This window comes from Maniola hyperantus, chromosome 20 (genome assembly GCF_902806685.2).
Source record: "Maniola hyperantus chromosome 20, iAphHyp1.2, whole genome shotgun sequence".
Classification (NCBI taxonomy): domain Eukaryota; kingdom Metazoa; phylum Arthropoda; class Insecta; order Lepidoptera; family Nymphalidae; genus Maniola; species Maniola hyperantus.
In genome coordinates, this window is record NC_048555.1 from 11712400 (window position 1) to 11732635 (window position 20236).

Genomic DNA, 20236 nt, shown 5'->3' on the forward strand with positions numbered 1-20236 from the left:
CGCATAGCCGAACGTCAGCCTTGCCATCCCTCACCGGTAGGGCGATTGTCTAAAACCTGCATCAATCATTATTACAATCTCAATTGTTCTGATTGGCTGAATTTGTGCGATTCTTGTTGCAACAATGCATTGTAGCCAATAGTGAGCGAGCGTTAACCAATCAGAGATGATTGCAATCGTGACATTGTAGCTGTCATTCTCCCGCAATCGCGCAGCCGGTTTAAACGATTGCGGGTGTCCGCCTTACATTGGTCATGGGCCTTACATTGGTCATCAACTTAAACCGGTTAGAGGCGTAAGTTATTCGTTACGTAAGGAAAGTTCAATGTCACTGACCGTGAAAGTGCTTGGACAAAGTAAAGACAAGTAGAGCCTCAATAGTTCAACCGGTAAAGGAGTGGACTGAAAACCGAAAGGTCGACGGTTCAAACCCCGCCCGTTGCACTATTGTCGTACCTACTCCTAGCACAAGCCTGACGCTTAGTTGGAGAGGAAAGTGAATATTAGTCATTTAACATGGCTAATATTCTTTAAAAAAAAAACAGCTGCTATTAAAAGTTCGGTTTTCTTTAACTAATATCTATCTACTTACTTATCTATACTTATTAAAATTATAAAGAGGTAGGTACAGTTTGTACGTTTGAATGTAGGGGTAATATCCGGAAGTAATGATCTGATTTTGAAAATTCTTTCACTGCTAGATAGCTGTATTATCCTCGACTGCTACTTATAGGCTACTAGCTGACCCGCCCGGCTTCGCTCGGGTGGTATTTAAAAAAATCGAGGTGGGGGTTGAATTTCCAAACATCCCGAAACACGTACCTACCTATTTCTTCATTTGTGACCAAAAACTGAAATACCAATTTTCATAGAAATAACTTGAAAAATGACGGACTTTCATACAAACTTCCATCCCCCATTTAACCCACTTAGGGGTGGAATTTCGAAAAATCCTTTCTTAGTGGATACCTACTCTTTACAAAGAATAGACTCTCCAAATTTCATGTCTTTAGGACCAGCGGTTTAGGCTGTGCGTTGATATCTATGTCAGTCAGTCAGTCAGTCAGTCAGTCAGTCAGGACTTTGAATTTTATATATATAGATAATATAGCATAGATATAGATAAATTAATAAGATATACCTAATAAATGAGCGAAAATTTTATCAGTTCAAAAAATAAAAATGCTCTCTGAAAAAACTGTAATTATGAAATAGATGTAAGATATAATATAGGTAGATAGTAAGACAGGTATATATTATAAAGATATAATTCCATTGTTGCATGATCTATTTTCAAGGTGCTTTTAGCAATTTTCAACAATAATTTATTTTAACAAAAACACAAGACAAATTGTAATTGATACAGAAAAACAGTATTCCGGGTCATCAAGATATAAGCAATTAGGCTGCAATAAAAACATCATCATCATCATGATAAACCCATCGCCGGCTCACTACAGAGCACGGTCTCCTCTCAGAGTGAGAAGGGTTTTGGCCATAGTCTACTACGCTGGCCATGTGCGGATCACATACCTTTGAGAACATAATGGAGAACTCTCAGGCATGCAGGTTTCCTCACCGTAAAAGCAAGTGATATATAATTACTTAAAAACGCACATAACTCCGAAAAGTCAGAGGTGCGTGCCCCCGAAAACCCCCGAACCCACGACCTCCGAATAGAAGGTGGACGTCCTAACCACTAGGCTATCACAACTAGTAAAAACAACGCCATCTATTAAACTCACGAGGAAACGTGTCAAACTTTCGAAGCTGTGCGTGAGGTCACGCTTCAAAATTCTGTTCAACTAATATCGATTTGTAACTCGTGTTCTCTAAAGTATCTGATAGATGGAGCTGAATTATTTAATGTTGGTATCTACCTAATTACGAATAACTAGATGATGCCCGCGACCTCATCCCCGTGGATTTAGGTTTTTTAAAAATCCTGTGGGAACTCTTTAATTTTCCGGGATAAAAAGTAGCCCATGTCCTTCCCCGGGATGTAAGTTAACTCTGTACCAAATTTCATCAAAATCGATTGAACGGTTGGACCGTGAAAAGCTAGCAGACAGACCGACAGACAGACAAACACACTTTCGCATTTATAATATTAGTATGGAAGTATGTATATATATATTTTTTTATTATTCAGATGGGTACAAGTTAGCCCTTGACTGCAATCTCACCTGGTGGTAAGTGATGATGCAGTCTAAGATGATAGCGGGCTAACGTGGAAAGGGTATGGCAGTTTTTATTAAAGCCATACCCCTTTGGTTTCTACACGGCATCGTACCAGAACGCTAAATCGCTTAGCGGCACGGCTTTGCCGGTAGGGTGGTAACTAGCCACGGCCAAAGCCTCCCACCAGACCAGACCAGAAATTTAGAAATTATAAAATTGCAAACCCCTGCCAGGAATCGAACCCGGGACCTCCCACTATTAAGACCACAGCGCTCACCACTGCGCCAGGGAGGTCGACAAAATTACAGAAATAGAACTTACCAACCTAAAGTAGATTTCTGTGCTTACGATTTATGTTATCTCTAATTATTATTATCATACTAGCTGATGGCCGCGGCTTCGCCCGCGTGGCAATAGATTTTTAAAAATCCCGTGTGAACTTTTAATTTTTCAGGACAAAACGTAGCCTATCCGTAGTAGCCCGTCCCCAGGATGCAAGGTAACTCAGTACTTACCTACCAATTAAAAATGCCGTGGGATCGCCACGATTTAGGAATGCAATTCCTTACAGCATCAGAGTTGAGGAGTTGGGCGTAATTGGTATACTCATTAGATTTAAGGTATATTTACAGGGACAGAATACAGACAGGGATAGAAAATTTCAATTAAAAATTTGATACCACTCGAAAATCAATATACTTATAATAAAACTGTAACAGGTCCAATTCTGTACATTGAAGATATTTTGAAATTTTTTTTTCGAGGGCACTCTATAATCGATACTGAACCCAAAACTGATTTTTTTTTCATTTTTGTCTGTCTGTCTGTCTGTCTGTCTGTCTGTCTGTCTGTCTGTCTGTATCACGGCCGCGCATCACGCTGAAACTACTGAATGGATTCCAATGAAACTTGGTACGATTTGAGATCATACTATGAGGAAGAATATAGGATACTTTTTATCCCGAAATTCAGCATGGTTTCTGTTGGAGAGGGGATGAAAGTTAAGATGTATACTGAGTTGTAATTCATTAACGCGTAGTCCGATTTCATTCATTTTTTTTTAGAAAGGGGATATTTTAAAGATTGTTCCGTAAATATTTCAAGGTCATCGGTTTTTAACCGACTGTCAAAAAGGAGGTGGTTCTTTTTTCTACATCGATTTTTTCGAGGTTTCTGGACCGATTTGCAATTTTTTTTTTAAATCAACAAAAAAATTCTGTATTCAACTCCTTAATCCTGATGCTGCAGGGTTACTGCCCGCCTGAGTTATCAAGATTCAGGAAGTGTTCATAGTGAATTCATATTGTAGGTACCAAGCAACGACTTTATTCTCAGACTTCAAGTCCCAACTCCTCAACCCTGATGATGTAGGGTACAGCACTCCTAAACTATAATGTTTCAGTAACTGCGGATGATGCAAAATTAATTTAGGTACCAAGCATAGGCTACATCATTGAACTTCGGATCCTAACTCCTCAATCCTGATACTGCAAAGTACTAAAGTCCTAAATCGTGGGGATTTTAGAATTTCTGATGACAATGACACTCCCAGTCCGAAATACTCCACCCGAGCGAAGCCGGGGCGGGTCAGCTAGTCTCTAAATAAAATGCGCTTTCAAAGTGGTAAATTTTTTTATCATTTTAATTCTATTCAAACATAATAAAACACCGTAATAAATTATTTAAAAATAAAAAAAAGATTCCGACGAATTGAGAACCTCCTCCTTTTTTTGAAGTCGGTTAAAAATTCTGTGAGAGACAGACAGATAAACACCGAGGAAATTTCCTAATTATTCCGTTTTTCCTTTGAGTACGGAACACTAGACATTATTTAAATACATTTGCTATTAATAGTAGTATCCAGTGATAGGATCGAATTGCTGTGCTTGTTTTGGTCCAGAAAAATCTTCACCGATTACATCTTCAGGGCTTGTTTGACTATTGTATCTATCAAAATCTTTTGAACTCTCAGTAGTTGGTCTATATGACATACTAAATCTTGTAACACCTGGTGTTGATAACGAATCAGTTTTACTATAAGCATCTGGATTTACTGTATTTGTTAGTAATGAGGATATAGGTATTTTTGTAGAAGAAGCGTCTATGAATGATGTTGTAGAAAAAGAAGGGGTTTGAAATGATGACGGACTCTTTACAGGAGTACTATTGACATCTTCAGTACTGCCAGCTGGAAATTCTGTTGATGCAGCTGTTGAGGTTGTATAAGATACTCTTGGGTTAAGAGTGATAAATGGTTTACTAATATTTTGGTCAAAGTAACCCTTATCATCAGATGGTACAAGATGATTAACATTGGGAATTCTGTCCCCATACTGTAGTTGTTTATTTCCAGGAATAAATTGACGAGAATCGACTTCTTCATCCATGTTTATAGGTTTATCATATTGGTTGTCTGCAAAACTTTCTTGATATTCACCTTTATTTCCAAATTGTTGATCATCAAAGTCATTTGGATCATCTTCAAAATTCCCTTTAGATCTGTTTCTAACAGTTTCTTCATCAAAATCAGTCTCTTGTTGTTCATTTTGAAATTGTTCATCATAGTTGTTAATTTCTGAGTCATCACCTTTCCGGATAACATAAGGTGTTAAGAAAGGTTTCGCTGTCACTTTTTTTGTGTTATTTTCTTTTGTTTCTGGTTGCAAATCTTGGTTTCCTACACCGGAAAATCGGAATGGGAATGGTTTCATTTTATTTGTGTAATAAAATGAAAATTGCGGTGGAAAATATTCATAACCTGTCGCTATTTTTGAGTTTATTAGATCAGTTTTATCTGATTTAGATACGTCTACATCTGATTCAGATAAGGGCTCCTGATAATTTTCATTCAGAACTATATTATTTGATGGTGAAATGTTATCTCCATCATCATTATCACTATGGTAATTATTTTCAGTATTTTTTATAGAAAGAATACCACCATTGACGTCATTTTTAGTATTTTCTTCTGGATTTTCAAGTCTATTCTCTTCATTTAAGTCTTCATATCCCTTAAAAATATCTCCCATTTCAGTATTTCTTTGATTTTCTGGTGAAAATTTGGCTTCATTTATTATATTAGTATTTGTTTTTGGATATCCCTCTTGATACTTTTTGTACCCATATTTTTCTTCGTTATAAGATCCTGAAAATCAAAATATTATTAAAAAAATTAAATTAAGCAATAATTAAAAATAGAGCAAATACTTAACGGTTCTAGTTATAACGTACCATCGTCGTACACTCCAGCTTCCTTGTCTCTAGCTGCCTGTTCTATAACCCTTAAAATTTCATCTGGTATCGGTGGAGCAGTTGGCAAATGAGCACCTTTCGGCACAAAGCCATTTTCATCAGCGGCATATTCAACTTGGTAAAAATTTCCATCATCTCCTATGTATGAATACGATCCTTTTGCTTTTACTCCATCTGTAGCAATTCCTTCTTCATCGCCATGAATCCCATTTGATGTGTCGTAACTATAAGCATAACCTTCTGGAGTTATTGATTGGTCATAATTTAAAACGACCGCTTGTCGATCTGCCTGCGCTTGAATCCTTTCTGGTCCTTGCTTACCCCTAAAGTAGGTAGGTGGTTCCCCTTTAATTGAACTAATTGGAGTAGTAGAAGAATCGGAGGCAGTCGAGGAATAATAGTTATATGGTGTTCTGTTTCTGTTACTATTAATAGGATAATCTGGTGATAATGTTGAGAAGATTGCTTTAAATTGTTGATCATTTCGATTCAATGAAGGCGTATCTTTATTACTACCAATATCTGTTTGAATGTATATATTATATTCATCATTTATACCTTTGTCATTGTTAATTGGTGGTGGCAAGGTTATGAAAGGTACGTAATCTGTAGTATCTCCTCCGTAAGATGGTAAATAAACTCTATTTTTTTCATCATAATATATTGATGGTTGTTTTTCAATGCCTTGAATTTGTTGAGCATTTTTAAAATCATTTGATTGATGATCTGAATTATAAAATATATCTTTAGGTATTTTTGCTATTGAATCTTCTTCTTGTTTTGGAATCGGTGAAGATGCCTTAAAAACAGATGATGGTGTATTGGTTTGATAAGTAAAAGAATTAATATTATTTGTTATCCCAGGTTTTGGAATAGATAATATATCCTTAAAAGTATCAGCAGCTTGATTTGGACTAACTCTAATAATTCCTATAACTAGTTCAGGTGTATTCAAAAGTCCTTCATCGTTAGAGCTATATTTAGTTTTTGGTAGTTCTAATGGAACATTTATAGCACCAGGGCTACCTCCAGAAAAAGAAGATCCAGGAGGAGGTAGATAGGTCCAGTCTAACTTTTCGGCAAAGGTTAGACCTACAGTCAGAAGTATCTGTAATTAAAAACAAAAACAATAAAACAAAAACATCAGTGAAATATCAATAGCTGTAAATCCAATGAGTTTAATTACAATTACAACGAGCACAATTGGGCCAGTTTTCTTCTTCTTTTTCGGTGTAACATGATCCAGTTATCTAAGCCAGCTTAATTTACCTACATTTGCCAATTAAACTATATTATATTGGTCACCCATCTAGAAATCGACTGGTGTTGAGGTAGTGTCAAGTATTTCACTACAAGTGTTTATCATTTCTGCTGGCGTACCTTGGTTGTATGTCGTTTGGTTTTTAAATATGACGCTTGTGACTTTATCGTGCTATTTATTTAACGTTGTAACTTATGTTCCTGTATCCCTAAAAACTAAGTTAAAATATATTATGTATAATTAATACAAACCCCAATCATCTTCATCTCCACAGATCCTTCTTCTCCAGGAACTGGATGTGATATGTGCTTAATCTAATCAACATTATGCTTTTTATACTGTCCTTAAAAATTACTCTAGTCACTTATGCTCTTCGCTCGTGACAGACGGACACACGGCGTGACAGGGTCTAATTGTTGCAAGACTGTTGCTATTAGACCTAGATAAAGATTATTAAAAGAGATATCAATCAATACATATCACTATATAGAGGACTCGTTTGTCTGTAGATCGATTGAAAATTTTGCTCTAATTTTTTTTATCTTTCTATCTCGTAATATTTTGTTTATTTTTATAACTACATTCATGAGAGCTTTATTAAAAATGATTTTTTTTTGTATTTTATTATAAGTTACAGTAAATAATTCAAAAATTTAAAGAAGCATGTCGTTTGGATATTTCTCGTTTAAAAGTCATTATTTAAAAAAGTATCCTAATTGGGAGTTTGATCCCCGGGCACGCACCTCTAACTTTTCGGACTTACATGCGTTTTAAGCTGTATAACTCGTTTTAACGGCACAGGAAAACATAGTGAGGAAATCTGCTTTCCTGAGAGTTCTCCATAATATTCTCAAAGGTGTGTGTAATCTGCCAACCCGCACATGGCCAGCGTAGCATACTATGGTCTACACCCTTCTCAATTGATTGATCATGATGATGATGATGATCATTAGGTACTTAACACTAACTTCAAAATATATGCTGTCATTAGTAGAATAAAAAGATACAAGCAAAGTCACAAGTAACTTGTATACATTTGATTACGTTAAGGCAACTGTGACGGCTATCAAAATGGACGTGATGATCTTGATCCCTTGACCTTTGGGGGAGGTGCCATTGACGTCGATACAGGGAATTAGCGCTTAAGCTTTACTGAAATTGAAAGTGTTGGTACGTGACAATAGGTGTAAGCCAAATAGCTCAAAGATAATATGAGGTCCAGGTGAGGACCAGGGTCGATAAATTTTAAGGCAAAAAAAATCTTAACAGTATACGAATGGTCGGAAAATGTAGTTATAATGGTGTAAGTAATTAAGGAAAAATCGATCCGAGTAAAAGTCCCGGAAGGCGTGTTTAGGGGCGGATATTCATTTTTTTGCGATTTACAGTTAAACTATGCATCCTATCGAAAAAAATTAATGCAAAATTTGTAGATAATAAAACATCTAAAACTTTTTTATTGGATATTATTGACCATACCCTCAAAGTTATCGAGAAAAATGCAAAAAAAAAACCATCTTTTTGGTTTTTAATTTATAATTATTATTCCAAACAATTAATAAATTTACATGAAAATCAGCGAAAATGTTTTGCTTAGTTTTTAAAATAAGCTCAATTTTTTTCAAAGCAAATATTTAATTTTCGATAAAAAAATAGGTCATTTTAGCAAATTTTCGATTTTTGAACCAGTGCTCATTATTTTCGTTTCCTTCCGGGACTTTTACTAAGTCCGGTCGATTTTTTCTTAATTACTTACGTCATTGAATTGACTACATTTTCCGACCATTCGTTTACTGTAAGAATTTATCGTATTTTCGGCATTTAAAACGGTAACTGCCCTGGTGTAGCGGTATGAAATCTAAATTGTATCAGCAGAATATTTCCTTTTGTTGTAAAGAAAAAAAACAAGTATTTACTTCATCATCATGATCAACCCATCGCCGGCTCACTGCAGAGCACGGGTCTCCTCTCAGAGTGAGAAGGGTTCTGCTACAGTCTACCACGCTGGCCATGTGCGGATTGGTAGACTTCACATGCCTTTGAGAACATTATGGAGAACTATCAGGCATGCAGGTTTCCTCACGGTGTTTTCCTTCACCGTTAAAGCAAGTGATATTTAATCACTTAAAACGCACATAACTCCGAAATGTTTTTTTTTTTTTTAAAGAATATTAGCCATATTAAATGACTAATATTCCCCTTTCCTCTCCAATTAAGCGTCAGGCTTGTGCTAGGAGTAGGTACGACAATAGTGCAACGGGCAGGGTTTGAACCGTCGACCTTTCAGTTTTCAGTCCACTCCTATACCGGTTGAGCTATTGAGGCTATCGCAGCTATTTACCTACAACATCTTTAATAGGCCTAAAAACTGGACTGGCTTGTACGCTACCGTGGCATAATGTTCGTAAATTATATAATGCGCCAATAAAATATCAACTTATGACACATTAAAACTATCATGAAATGCCAATATAAACGAATTTATTATCTTTAACAGAATACTAAATCACTTACATAACTCTATATTAGGCTAGATTAGGCAACTAAATATTCTCAAGTTTTTAGTTACTTGTTTTTGGATATCGACCACTTAGGTTAATCATGATGAAGAAATAGTTCTAAAAGATTACGTTGAGTTCTACCACGGTAATATTACCGTAGTTCTACGTTCGTTCCAAAGTTAGGGCGTTTGTGCACTCATCCGTAAAAATACGAATTGACATTGTATGACAGCCACTTTGAAGAATCACGGATACGATCTGAATACGGATGAATGCACAAACGCCCTTACTTTTCCATAAAATAATATGTCTCTCTATTTCGTATTAAGATCACATAACGTTGAAAAAACTATTGAAAAACTATTAGATTTTCGTTTATTTCAAATTAAAAATGGATTGGATTCATTGCAATAATTGTATGACTCAATTAGGACCCGGAATATCTCTTCATGTAACGTCATGTGGTCATATGTTTTGTAACAATTGCCTGAAAAATGGTGTGTTTAATTTTGATGACTAAGTAATCATTACATTTTGATTATCATAAGTGCTGTATTTATTTTGATGAAATTTTCATTTTAGGCTCAAAAGAAAACATTTGTTTTGTTTGCAAAGTACCATGCTCTATTATGAAAAGGGTTCCGGACGTAAGTACACAGCCACTTGATTAGATATAATAATAATATGTACTTAGTAACTAATTTACTTCATTAAGGTTTAAAAGATTTTGATATATTTTTAGATAATGATATTTATGGAAAATATTTAGGAAATTCTTCGTTTTTTATATTCAAAATGGCGTTTTCGCCAATTTGGTTACGGTATTTTGGATTAGGAATTCCAAATTCATTATTATACCAAATTTCAGATTTATCGCCGGTATTCGGTTTTCGGAAGTAGGTACACACCCTTCATAATATCTAATGTAAGGAAAAATGAATAAAATTTCACAAATAAATAAATAATTCCGTATATTAACTAGATCGAATTAAAGATTACAGATTTTAAAGCATCAATTATAAACTACGATTTGTTATTTTTATCATCCTTTTTGTGTTCCATTTTACGAATTCTCTTTACGACCACAGTTTTCCTTTTTATCTTTGATTGACGATTTTCTGATGGTACCTTCCTTTTAACTGGTGGTAGGTACACTTTATTTACAGTACTCGGTGTCACTTCTTGAATCAAACCATTGACAACTGGTGCTAAAGTATTCTGTTGGTTTACTAGATTGGTTGGGTATCTGTATCCAGGTAATCTGTATTTGGAGACCGCATCTTCATTGCTTGAACCTTGATCGATGATGGTAGCTACGGTTGGACGGTTTTGGATGAACGTGGGCACCGTTGGATAACTTTGGATGATTGTAGGTGGGGTTGGATAACTTTGGATGAATACATTTGGACGACTCGTAACAACGCTGACTCTTTGCTGATTACTATTTTCTTCGCCGTATTTCCGCTCATCGTAAGATCCTGGAATAAGCAAAAGTAGGCATATTATTTTAAGGTGACTACAATACAATACGACTACGAGGACGATAGATACAATATGACTACGAGGAAGATAGGGGATTTTTTTGCTGTCGCAAACTTTTTTGGTTACATCTGCCATATTGATTTTGTTTATTTAAAATGTAAACTATGTCACCCGGACTATAATAACGAATCGATTAACACCTAATTTATTTAAATCAGCTTCGTAGTTTAGGCGCTACGGTGGAACACACATAAATACAAACTTACATACATACATACATAGACTGCTAAAATCATAACCCTTCCTTTTGGCTTTGCCGTATTCGGGTACAGTTCTTGCAATTCACGAAGGCTAGTGAACTTTACTTGTGGTAACGTCGTTTACATGGTTATTGTGTTAGTGTGCGTGCATGTCGGACCAATCAGTCGCGAGCAAGCGCTGTCAAACGCACACATTTAGTGTTCCTTACGTAAAGCGATACGTCTTAAACACAAGCATGAGTCAGTGGCCTTCGTGAAATGCAAGAACTATAAAAGATCCATAAAATCACGTACCATCATCAAATATGCCAGCAGCTTCGTCACGAGCATTCTGTTCTAATGCTCTAAGAATCTCTTCTGGGATACCAGGAATATGATCACCCTGAGGCACGAAACCATTTTCATCGGCAGTATAGCTGAAAATAGAAATAATTATTTTAGGATTTACTTCAATAATTTTAAAAAGTTGGACGATATTTGGTGCAATGGTGCATGCTGTTATCATTTATAACCGATATCTATATAAAAGGAAAAGGTGATTGATTGACTGACTGATCTATCAATACACAGCTTAAACTACTGGACGGATCGGGCTGAAATTTGGCATGCAGATACCGAACATGCATGAGGGTACCGAACGGGTGTGGGCCAACTTTTATGCTAAGCAACCCCCGGCCAACTGGCGATCGGGGGATCGTTTATAGGTGGTGGTCGGTGGCTTATACAAACTGACACTTTGTCTAAAGAATTCATCTTTATTTACTACTAGATGATACCCGCGACTTCGTCTGCGTGGATTTAGGTTTTAAAAAATCCCGTGGGAACTCTTTATTTTTCCTGGATCAAAAGTAACATATTATGTCCTTCCCCGGGATATAAGCTAACTCTGTACCAAATTTCATCAAAATCAGTTGAATTATTGGGCCGTGAAAAGCTAGCAGACAGACAGACGGACAGACAGACATACATACTTTCGCATATTTTATAATATTAGTATGGATAATCAAGAGAAATCGCAGTAAAGCAATAACTTGCCTTGAAATTAAAAAAAAGCAGACTTTACCTCATACTGTATTGGACACCATCGTCACCAATATAGAAAAATGCGCCTTTAGCGTTAACCCCATTTGTAGCTACGCCATTTTCTTCAGCCCAAATACCATTTTCAGTTTCATAAGCATACGCGTAAGCATCGCCTTCATTCTTGTATTCTTGACGGACTATTGCAGCATTCCTTTCGTTAACAGCCTGCTTGCGTTCGTGTCTTTGCTCAACCACTTGGTAATTGGGTCCTGAAAGAATAAATACAGTGATTACTTCAGTTGTTTACATTAATAAACTTATAACGGTTTCTCAGTGTTTTATCATCAATCAATCAATATACTTATAATAAAACTGTAACAGGTCAAATTCTGTACATTGAAGATATTTTGAAAATTTTTTTTCGAGGGCACTCTATAATCGATACTGAACACAAAACTGCAATTTTTTTCATTTTTGTCTGTCTGTCTGTCTATCTGTCTGTCTGTCTGTCTGTCTGTCTGTCTGTCTGTCTGTATCACGGCCGCGCATCACGCTGAAACTACTGAATGGATTCCAATGAAACTTGGTACGATTTGAGGTCATACTATGAGGAAGAATATAGGATACTTTTTATCCCGAAATTCAGCATGGTTCCCGTAGGAGAGGGGATGAAAGTTAAAATGTATACTGAGTTGTAATTCATTAACGCGTAGTCCGATTTCATTCATTCTTTTTTGTTAGAAAGGGGATATTTTAAAAATTGTTCCATAAATATTTCAAGGTAATCGGTTTTTAACCGACTGTCAAAAATGAGGTGGTTCTTTTTTCTACATCGATTTTTCGAGGTTTCTGGACCGATTTGCAATTTTTTTTTTAAATCAACAAAAAAAGTTTTCGTGGTGGTCACATAAAAAATTCTGGATTCAACTCCTTAATCCTGATGCTGCAGGGTTACTGCCCGCCTGAGTTATCAAGATTCAGGAAGTGTTCATAGTGAATTCATATTGTAGGTACCAAGCAACGACTTTATTCTCAGACTTCAAGTCTCAACTCCTCAACCCTGATGATGTAGGGTACAGCACTCCTAAACTATAATGTTTCAGGAACTGCGGATGATGCAAAATTATTTTAGGTACCAAGCATAGGCTACATCATTGAACTTCGGATCCTAACTCCTCAATCCTGATGCTGCAAAGTACTGACGTCCTAAATCGTGGGGATTTAAAAAAAAATTAAAAAATTTGAATCGACTGTTAGGCGGAACGAAGTTCGCAGGGTCAGCTAGTAGGATATATTTCGGAGAGTGTGCTCAGGAACTCTTCGATCTTGTCCCCCCTTCACCATTTTACCACCGAACCGCAAGACGTCGAGCGAGTTTCCATCCTTATGTCGTCGACATTCCATCTACACGCACGAAACGTTTTGCGTCATCATTCCTCATACGTATGGCTAAGGTTTAGAATACTCTTCCACGATATGTGTTTCCTACCAATTACAACTCGGGTATCTTTAAAACAAGAGTAAATAGGCATCTTCTAGGTTAACGCGTACCATCTTAGGCCACATCATCACTTTCCATCAGGTGTGATTGTGGTCAAGCGTTTGCCTATAATGAATAAAAAAAACCCGGCCAAGTGCGAGTCAGGCTTGCGCAATGAGGGTTACGTACTACAGTCGTATTTTTTCGACATTTTGCAGGATAATTCTAAAACTATGATACATACATAGTAAGCAACCATAATCGACTTGATTTTGGCATAGAGGTAATTGAAAGGACGGAGAGTGACATAGAACCCACGCGGGCGAAGCCGCGGGTATCAGCTAGTGTTATTATAATTAATTATAGGTTCAACATTACCTGGATAACGCACATCTTTATATTCCACTGGATTTTGTTTTTGGACGAAATTGTTACCACGGTTGCCAATACGAACTACATCGTTGACTTCTTGATTGTTAGTATTTACCACAAAACCTATCGGTCTTTGCAACGCAGGACTATCTGTTACTACATTTGCAATACTTGGTCTCTGAAATTCAACCCCATTATTGAGTATGGTTCTATGGATTTCCTCTCTTCTCCTTTCCTCTTCGTGTTCAACGGTTTCATCAATTTGTCTTTGGAAATCCTCATCGTTAACGACAACTATAGGTCTTGAGATAGGAGCTTGGAGTATTTCACTGGAACCACCAGACGCTTGGGCATTTGGTGGTAAGTAAGTTTTATCCAGCTTTTCTCCATATGAGAAAGCTATTATACTTAATAGCGCTATCTGAAAAGTAAATAAAGCGGGTTAATATTATTATGACAAGGACATCTTATCGGAGGAGATAAGAATACAGTAGCACGGGTGGGATGAGGCCAATTTGTCCCGAACAAGAGTAAATCTCTTGTGAGTGTGTATACGAGGAAATACGAATTCCCCTTCCACCCACTGGTGGGAAAAGCCGGTGGGTGCACGGGTAGCTCCTCGTTTTTCGTTATTTTTGTAGTCCAAAGGGAATGCGAACTACACTGCGCGCGCCTGGACTGTTATTTGTGAGTGTAGAGGGACATATTTTCATGCGCATTGAATCGCGGATAACGAGCAAGTTTCACGACCACGATTGGTGCAAGAGGGAAAAGCGACCTTATGGAGATCGCACACGGTTGTAAATCCACAGAAGCTACTCGTCGATCGGTAACATCTCCTCCGAAAAACAAAAGCAACATCGAATGGGGAACGCCGCAAAGTGCGAATGTAAAGTCAAAATCAACACTATTACTTTGTGGTGCCTGCTGACTTCGCTGTTTGTAGCTTGTAGCACAAATTGTATAATTACACGATGACATTACGTTATTGAACTCATTTCTAACACTTATTCAAACGACTTCCTCATGTCCATATGTAAAATTATTGAAATAACACTTATTATATCAGAATAATAAAATAAATATTGTGAAATTTTTACCAATCTCATTCTCCGATTTTTTTTTCTAACAAGCTACCACTCGGATGCTTTTTGATACAGTGATGTAACTTTCATATCGAGTTCTTTATTTATACTAGATCCTGATTAAGTATATTATTGATCTACATTGTTAATATGGCTCTTTAACTAAAAAGTCGCGATTATTGCTTCATCAATAGCGCATGCAGTTAGACTTACCGAAACTAGATCTTAATCCTGAAAAGAAAACAATTTATGGTAAACTGAAATAATACTTACTATCTCTATACTATTTCCCTGGCGCAGTTGTAAGCGCTGTGGTCTTATTAGTGGGAGGTCCCGGGTTCAATTCCCGGCAGGGGTTTGGAATTTTAAGATTTCTAAATTTCTGGTCTGGTCTGGTGGGAGGCTTCGGTCGACCATCCAATCGGCAAAGCCGTGCCGCCAAGCGATTTAGCGTTCCGGTACGATGCCGTGTAGAAAGTAGAAATCAAAGGTGTGTGGGTTTAATAAAACTGCCATATTCCTTCCAGGTTAGCCCGCTTCCACCTTAGACTGCATCATCACTTACCACCAGGTGAGATTGCAGTCAAGGGCTAACTTATATCGGAATAAAAATCCACGGATAGAAGTTAGTAGGTATAGCGCCCTCTCTGTTACGTAATCCCATATAAATGATAGAGACCAATATCTGTTAAACGGTTGGGCCGTGGAAAGCTAGCAGACAGACAGACACACTTTCGCATTTATAATGTTAGTATGGATATGGATTACCTATCTATACTTATATAATATATAATCTACATCTACACTAATATTATAAAGAGGAAAACTTTGTTTGTTTGTTTGTTTGTTTGTTTGTTTGTTTGTTTGTTTGTTTGGTTGTACTGAATAGGCTCAAAAACTACTGGACCGATTTTAAAAATTCTTTCACCATTCAAAAGCTACATTATCCACGAGTAACATAGGCTATATTTTATTTTGGAAAAAAATAGGGTTCCGTAAGATATTTGGGTTTTTCGGACACAAGGTGTAAAAAATCAACCAGAAAAGTTACTTATTTTGCGTACGCTGCCTAAACTATAAAAGATAGAACCATAAAATGTTCTAATTAATTGTAGATCTTATAAATATCTACAAAAAAGTCCGCGACACACTATACCCATCTATGTCGAGTGAGGCACAGCAACCATTTTTTTATTTAAAAATCTTGAATTTTTTTGGACTACATTTAAACGCGTTTATTTTACTCATGCTATTAATCCTTATCAAAATAAATGATTTCATCACTAAGAACAGTTTATGGAGATAATATTTGGTCTTTGAATGATTAAAATTGGACGTTTGGTTTTGAAGTTATGGCGAAATTAAAATATTACGATTTCTGCTGCACGGCCCGTTGCGAAGTGGGCGTCACCAAGGCGGGGGTGCGCGTGCGGGAGGGGAGTTTAGTAATATTATAAAGAGGTAGTAGAGGAGGTAGGGGGTAATCTCTGGAACTACTGAACCGATTTTAAAAATTCTTTCACCAGTATTAAGCTACATTATTCCTGAGTGACATAGGCTATACGGGATCTTTAAAAACATAAAACCACGCGGGCGAAGCCGCGGGGATCAGCTAGTAATATAATATATATATAATATAATCTATACTAATATTATAAAGAGGTAATGTCGTTAAGTTTGTTTGTAGGGGGTAATCTTTGGAACTACTGAACCGATTTTGAAAATTCTTTCACCAGTAGAAAGCTACATTATTCCTGAGTGACATAGGCTATATTATATACACGCGGGTGAAGCCGCGGGGATCAGCTAGTACTTAATAATATTATGACTACATAATAGTGTAAAACTAGGTATGTAGGTATCGTAATAATATTATAACTGGTGTGTAGAAATCCTTCTGTGATCCACTTACCTACTGTCGACCGTTAATTTGTTTACATTTAAATAGTTAATTAATATATCTATGTATCGAGTGGAGACCGCGTTTAAGCAAGCGTAGTGTGGGACGCCCTCCAGCACGATGGACCGACGATATAAAGAGGCTGGCGGGAAGTGGCTGGATGAGGAAGGCTGAGGACCGGGTGTGGTGGCGCTCTTTAGGGAAGGCCTATGTCCAACAGTGGACCTCCACAGGCTGTTGATGATGATGATGATGATTTATAGTACGCGACAGGTCGAGATGACAATCGGTGCTGGCGAGTGCGGGTGTGCGGGGCTTCCCCCCGCCTCATACCTCGATTGCCATCTCGACCTGTCACGAACTATAACCTACCTACGCTTTTTTTTGAAAAATGCCGAAAAAGTAATGTTCTTTTAGGTGTAACAGTTTAGCAATAATAACCGATTTAGTAAAATCATACTTGATGTTAAAGCTTATGTAAAGTAATTAAAAATTAGATAAGTAGGCCTAGAATCTATTAATATGTGAAGTAATATTACACAGTATTACAGGTTTATTAATATTAATTACAAACTAACAATTAAACGGCCATCGCTAAGCTCCCATCGATAGAAAAATCGTAAAAAATCATTTTTTGGAGATCCGTAGCTATAGAATTGATAGTCTGACAAATTCAAGTTCATCAGTACCCTTATTATAAATGCGAAAGTGTGTTTGTTTGTTGGTTTATTGGTTTGTTGATTTGTTGGTTTGTCCTTCAATCACGTTGCAACGGTGCAACAGATCGACGTGATATTTTGCATGGGTAAAGAAAAAGACATGGAGAGTGACATAGGCTACTTTTTGTCCCGGAAAATCAAAGAGTTTCCACGCGATTTTAAAAAACCTAATTCCACGCGGACGAAGTCGCGGGCATCTGCTAGTAGAAACTAAATCTCACTGGGGACTTAATATTGTAGTATTATTTCGAAATATTATAGGTAGGTACCTATATAAATAAAATAAAATAAAAAGCCTTTTATTTCTCACACTAGCTGATGCCCGGAACTTCGTACGCGTGGATTTCGTTTTTAAATATCCCGTGGGAACTCTGGGATAAAAAGTAGCCTATGTCACCAGATCTAAAACTATACCCATGCAAAAAATCACATCGATCCGTTGCTCTGTTACTACGTGATTGAAGGACAAACCAATAAACCAACAAATCAACAGACAAAGACACTTTCGCATTTATAATAGGGGTAGTGATTTGCAATCTTTTCAGTAACATGTTATACGTTCAATAAGATAAACTTTATCTAATCGCAAAGTCACCCAGAAAAAGTGGTTCGTTTTCCACCACCGCGGAACCCTGTATCCTCTAACGTATCACTTGTCAAGCAGGCTGCGGTTCGCACGATGCACCTAGAGAGACCTAGAGATATTACCACACAGCAATTTAAAATAACCGTTTCAAAATATTTGCACCGTTTCACACGTGACGATCGGTACGCTTAGTATAAGATTTTACGTCTCACCAAAACGTAGCTAGAATTCGAGAGTCGAAACACAATAACGTCAAAATAAAATGGACCTAAAGAGTCTTGAATTGAAATCAAAAATTCAATGCCACTGATTTTATTTTAACACTAGCGACCCACCCCGGCTTCGCACGGGTGGCAATGTATATACTTATGTAGTATCCTTACTAATATTATAAATGCTACCACCGCCGTCGCCTCCGTCTCGTTTTGTTGCGCGTAATATTTGTTAATTTTCGATGGAAGCTTGATTTCTTCCGACATTTTGTTCTAATATCGTCATATTTCAAAAAATTTACACAAACCAATATTAAATTATACCTATAAACCTTCCTCTTGAATCACTCTATCTATTGGTGAAAACGCATTAAAATCCGTTGCGTAGTTTAAAAGATCTACGCGATCATACATACAGACAGCGGGAAGCGACTTTATTTTATACTATGTAGAGATTTCCGCTTGGAGCGCTGGCTGTAGATGTGTATATAAACTTGAGCTTTAAAACAAGGCATTTAAGTACCAGTTTAATATAACGCGGAAGTGTTCGACACTCGAATACTATCAACGTTGGCGAGACATAAAATCTCGTACTAAGCGTACGGAATGACTGTTTGTTAACTACATGCGCCCGCGCAAGTGGGCTACTACGTGATGTCAAAGCTTCGATCCTACAGCCAACGGTCTAAAATTCAGAGTTCTGCGTTCCACATTCATCTTCTGTCTTAGGTTTCTTTTATGGTACTACTAGATGATGCCCGCGACTTCATCCGCGTGGATTTAGGTTTTTAAAAATCTCGGTTGAACTCTTTGATTTTTCGGTATAAAAAGTAAGCCTTGGTAGCCTATATCACTCTCCAGGTCTTTAACTATATTCACACAAAAAATCAAGGCGATCCTTTGCTCCGTTGGCACGTGATTCAAGAACCAACCAACACTTCTTCATTTATTAATATTTGTGTAGTGAACATCTCGTTCACAAACTTTGTTTGACCTATCTAATGGTCATTTACTTTAGCCTACGATGTTTCATTGAATCCGAACAAATATAACAAGTACCTACCTAGATACTTAAGTATTGATAATTAATTATATAATAAATTATGTATTCTTCAAATTTTGCACTTTTGTGAAAATTTATAATTTTGTTTTTTAAAATTTATAATTTTATCAATTTTTGTAAATATGTTTAATGTTTATGTTAGTTTGTACTCGTAGTTTAATTAGTGTAATTGGCTTTATGGCCGTTCTAATTAAATAATAAATAAATAAATAAATAAATTACATAAATGAACATAAACACTAGGGAAACGGTTAATAGCTGTGTTAGTTAAAAAACTGTGTTACAGCTATTAGCGCCCACCTCCGGATTTAGATATTTATTACAGTAATATAGAAATAGAGTAGATTAGTAATAATTAAATAATCAGAATTCACAAGTAATTTAAAGCACTTAATAAGCTAGTGTGCGTGTGTGCGTATGCTTGCGTGTGTGTATGTGTGCGCGTCTGTGTGTGTATATGTGTGTGTGTATGTGTATTTGTGTGTTTGTGTGTTTTTACATGCTATCATGATTCTTCTTCTCAATCGTTCACTCTTGACAGAGTGGTCGTGGCTATGAATTCTTCACTGCTGCTCGTGCGATCTCCCTCCAGCGACTTCGGCTATCATGATAGTGCCTGTAATGGGCCTGTATGTCTGTGTGGATAGGTGTAGTAACGTAGTATAGTAACTGAATATCGAGTGGCATTAACCTGGAGTAGTAAATAACGTCTAGTACATATTTAAGTTTATTCGTGACGAATCGTCAACCTTATGCTTCTTCTACACGATCAGTAACTTATCGTGATCTTTACAAAAGTTTCAGTACCTAAGTAAAGGACCTAGATATCCATAAAAAGGCAATAAATCTAGATATTTAA

The 20236-nt window shown here is 36.7% G+C and overlaps 1 protein-coding gene across 1 annotated transcript; it reads right to left on the reverse strand.

Annotated features, from left to right (window-relative positions):
- Positions 1-4028: 4028 nt before the first annotated feature.
- On the reverse strand, positions 4029-14956 carry LOC138403768 (uncharacterized). Its single transcript, XM_069505556.1, has 7 exons — positions 14913-14956; positions 13819-14233; positions 12001-12229; positions 11232-11353; positions 10365-10673; positions 5413-5571; positions 4029-5326 (listed from the first exon to the last, which is right to left on the reverse strand). Exons 1-7 carry the CDS (start codon positions 14919-14921, stop codon positions 4029-4031), a joined length of 2541 nt encoding a protein of 846 aa, XP_069361657.1. The 5' UTR covers positions 14922-14956.
- Between the last annotated feature and the right edge of the window lie 5280 nt (positions 14957-20236).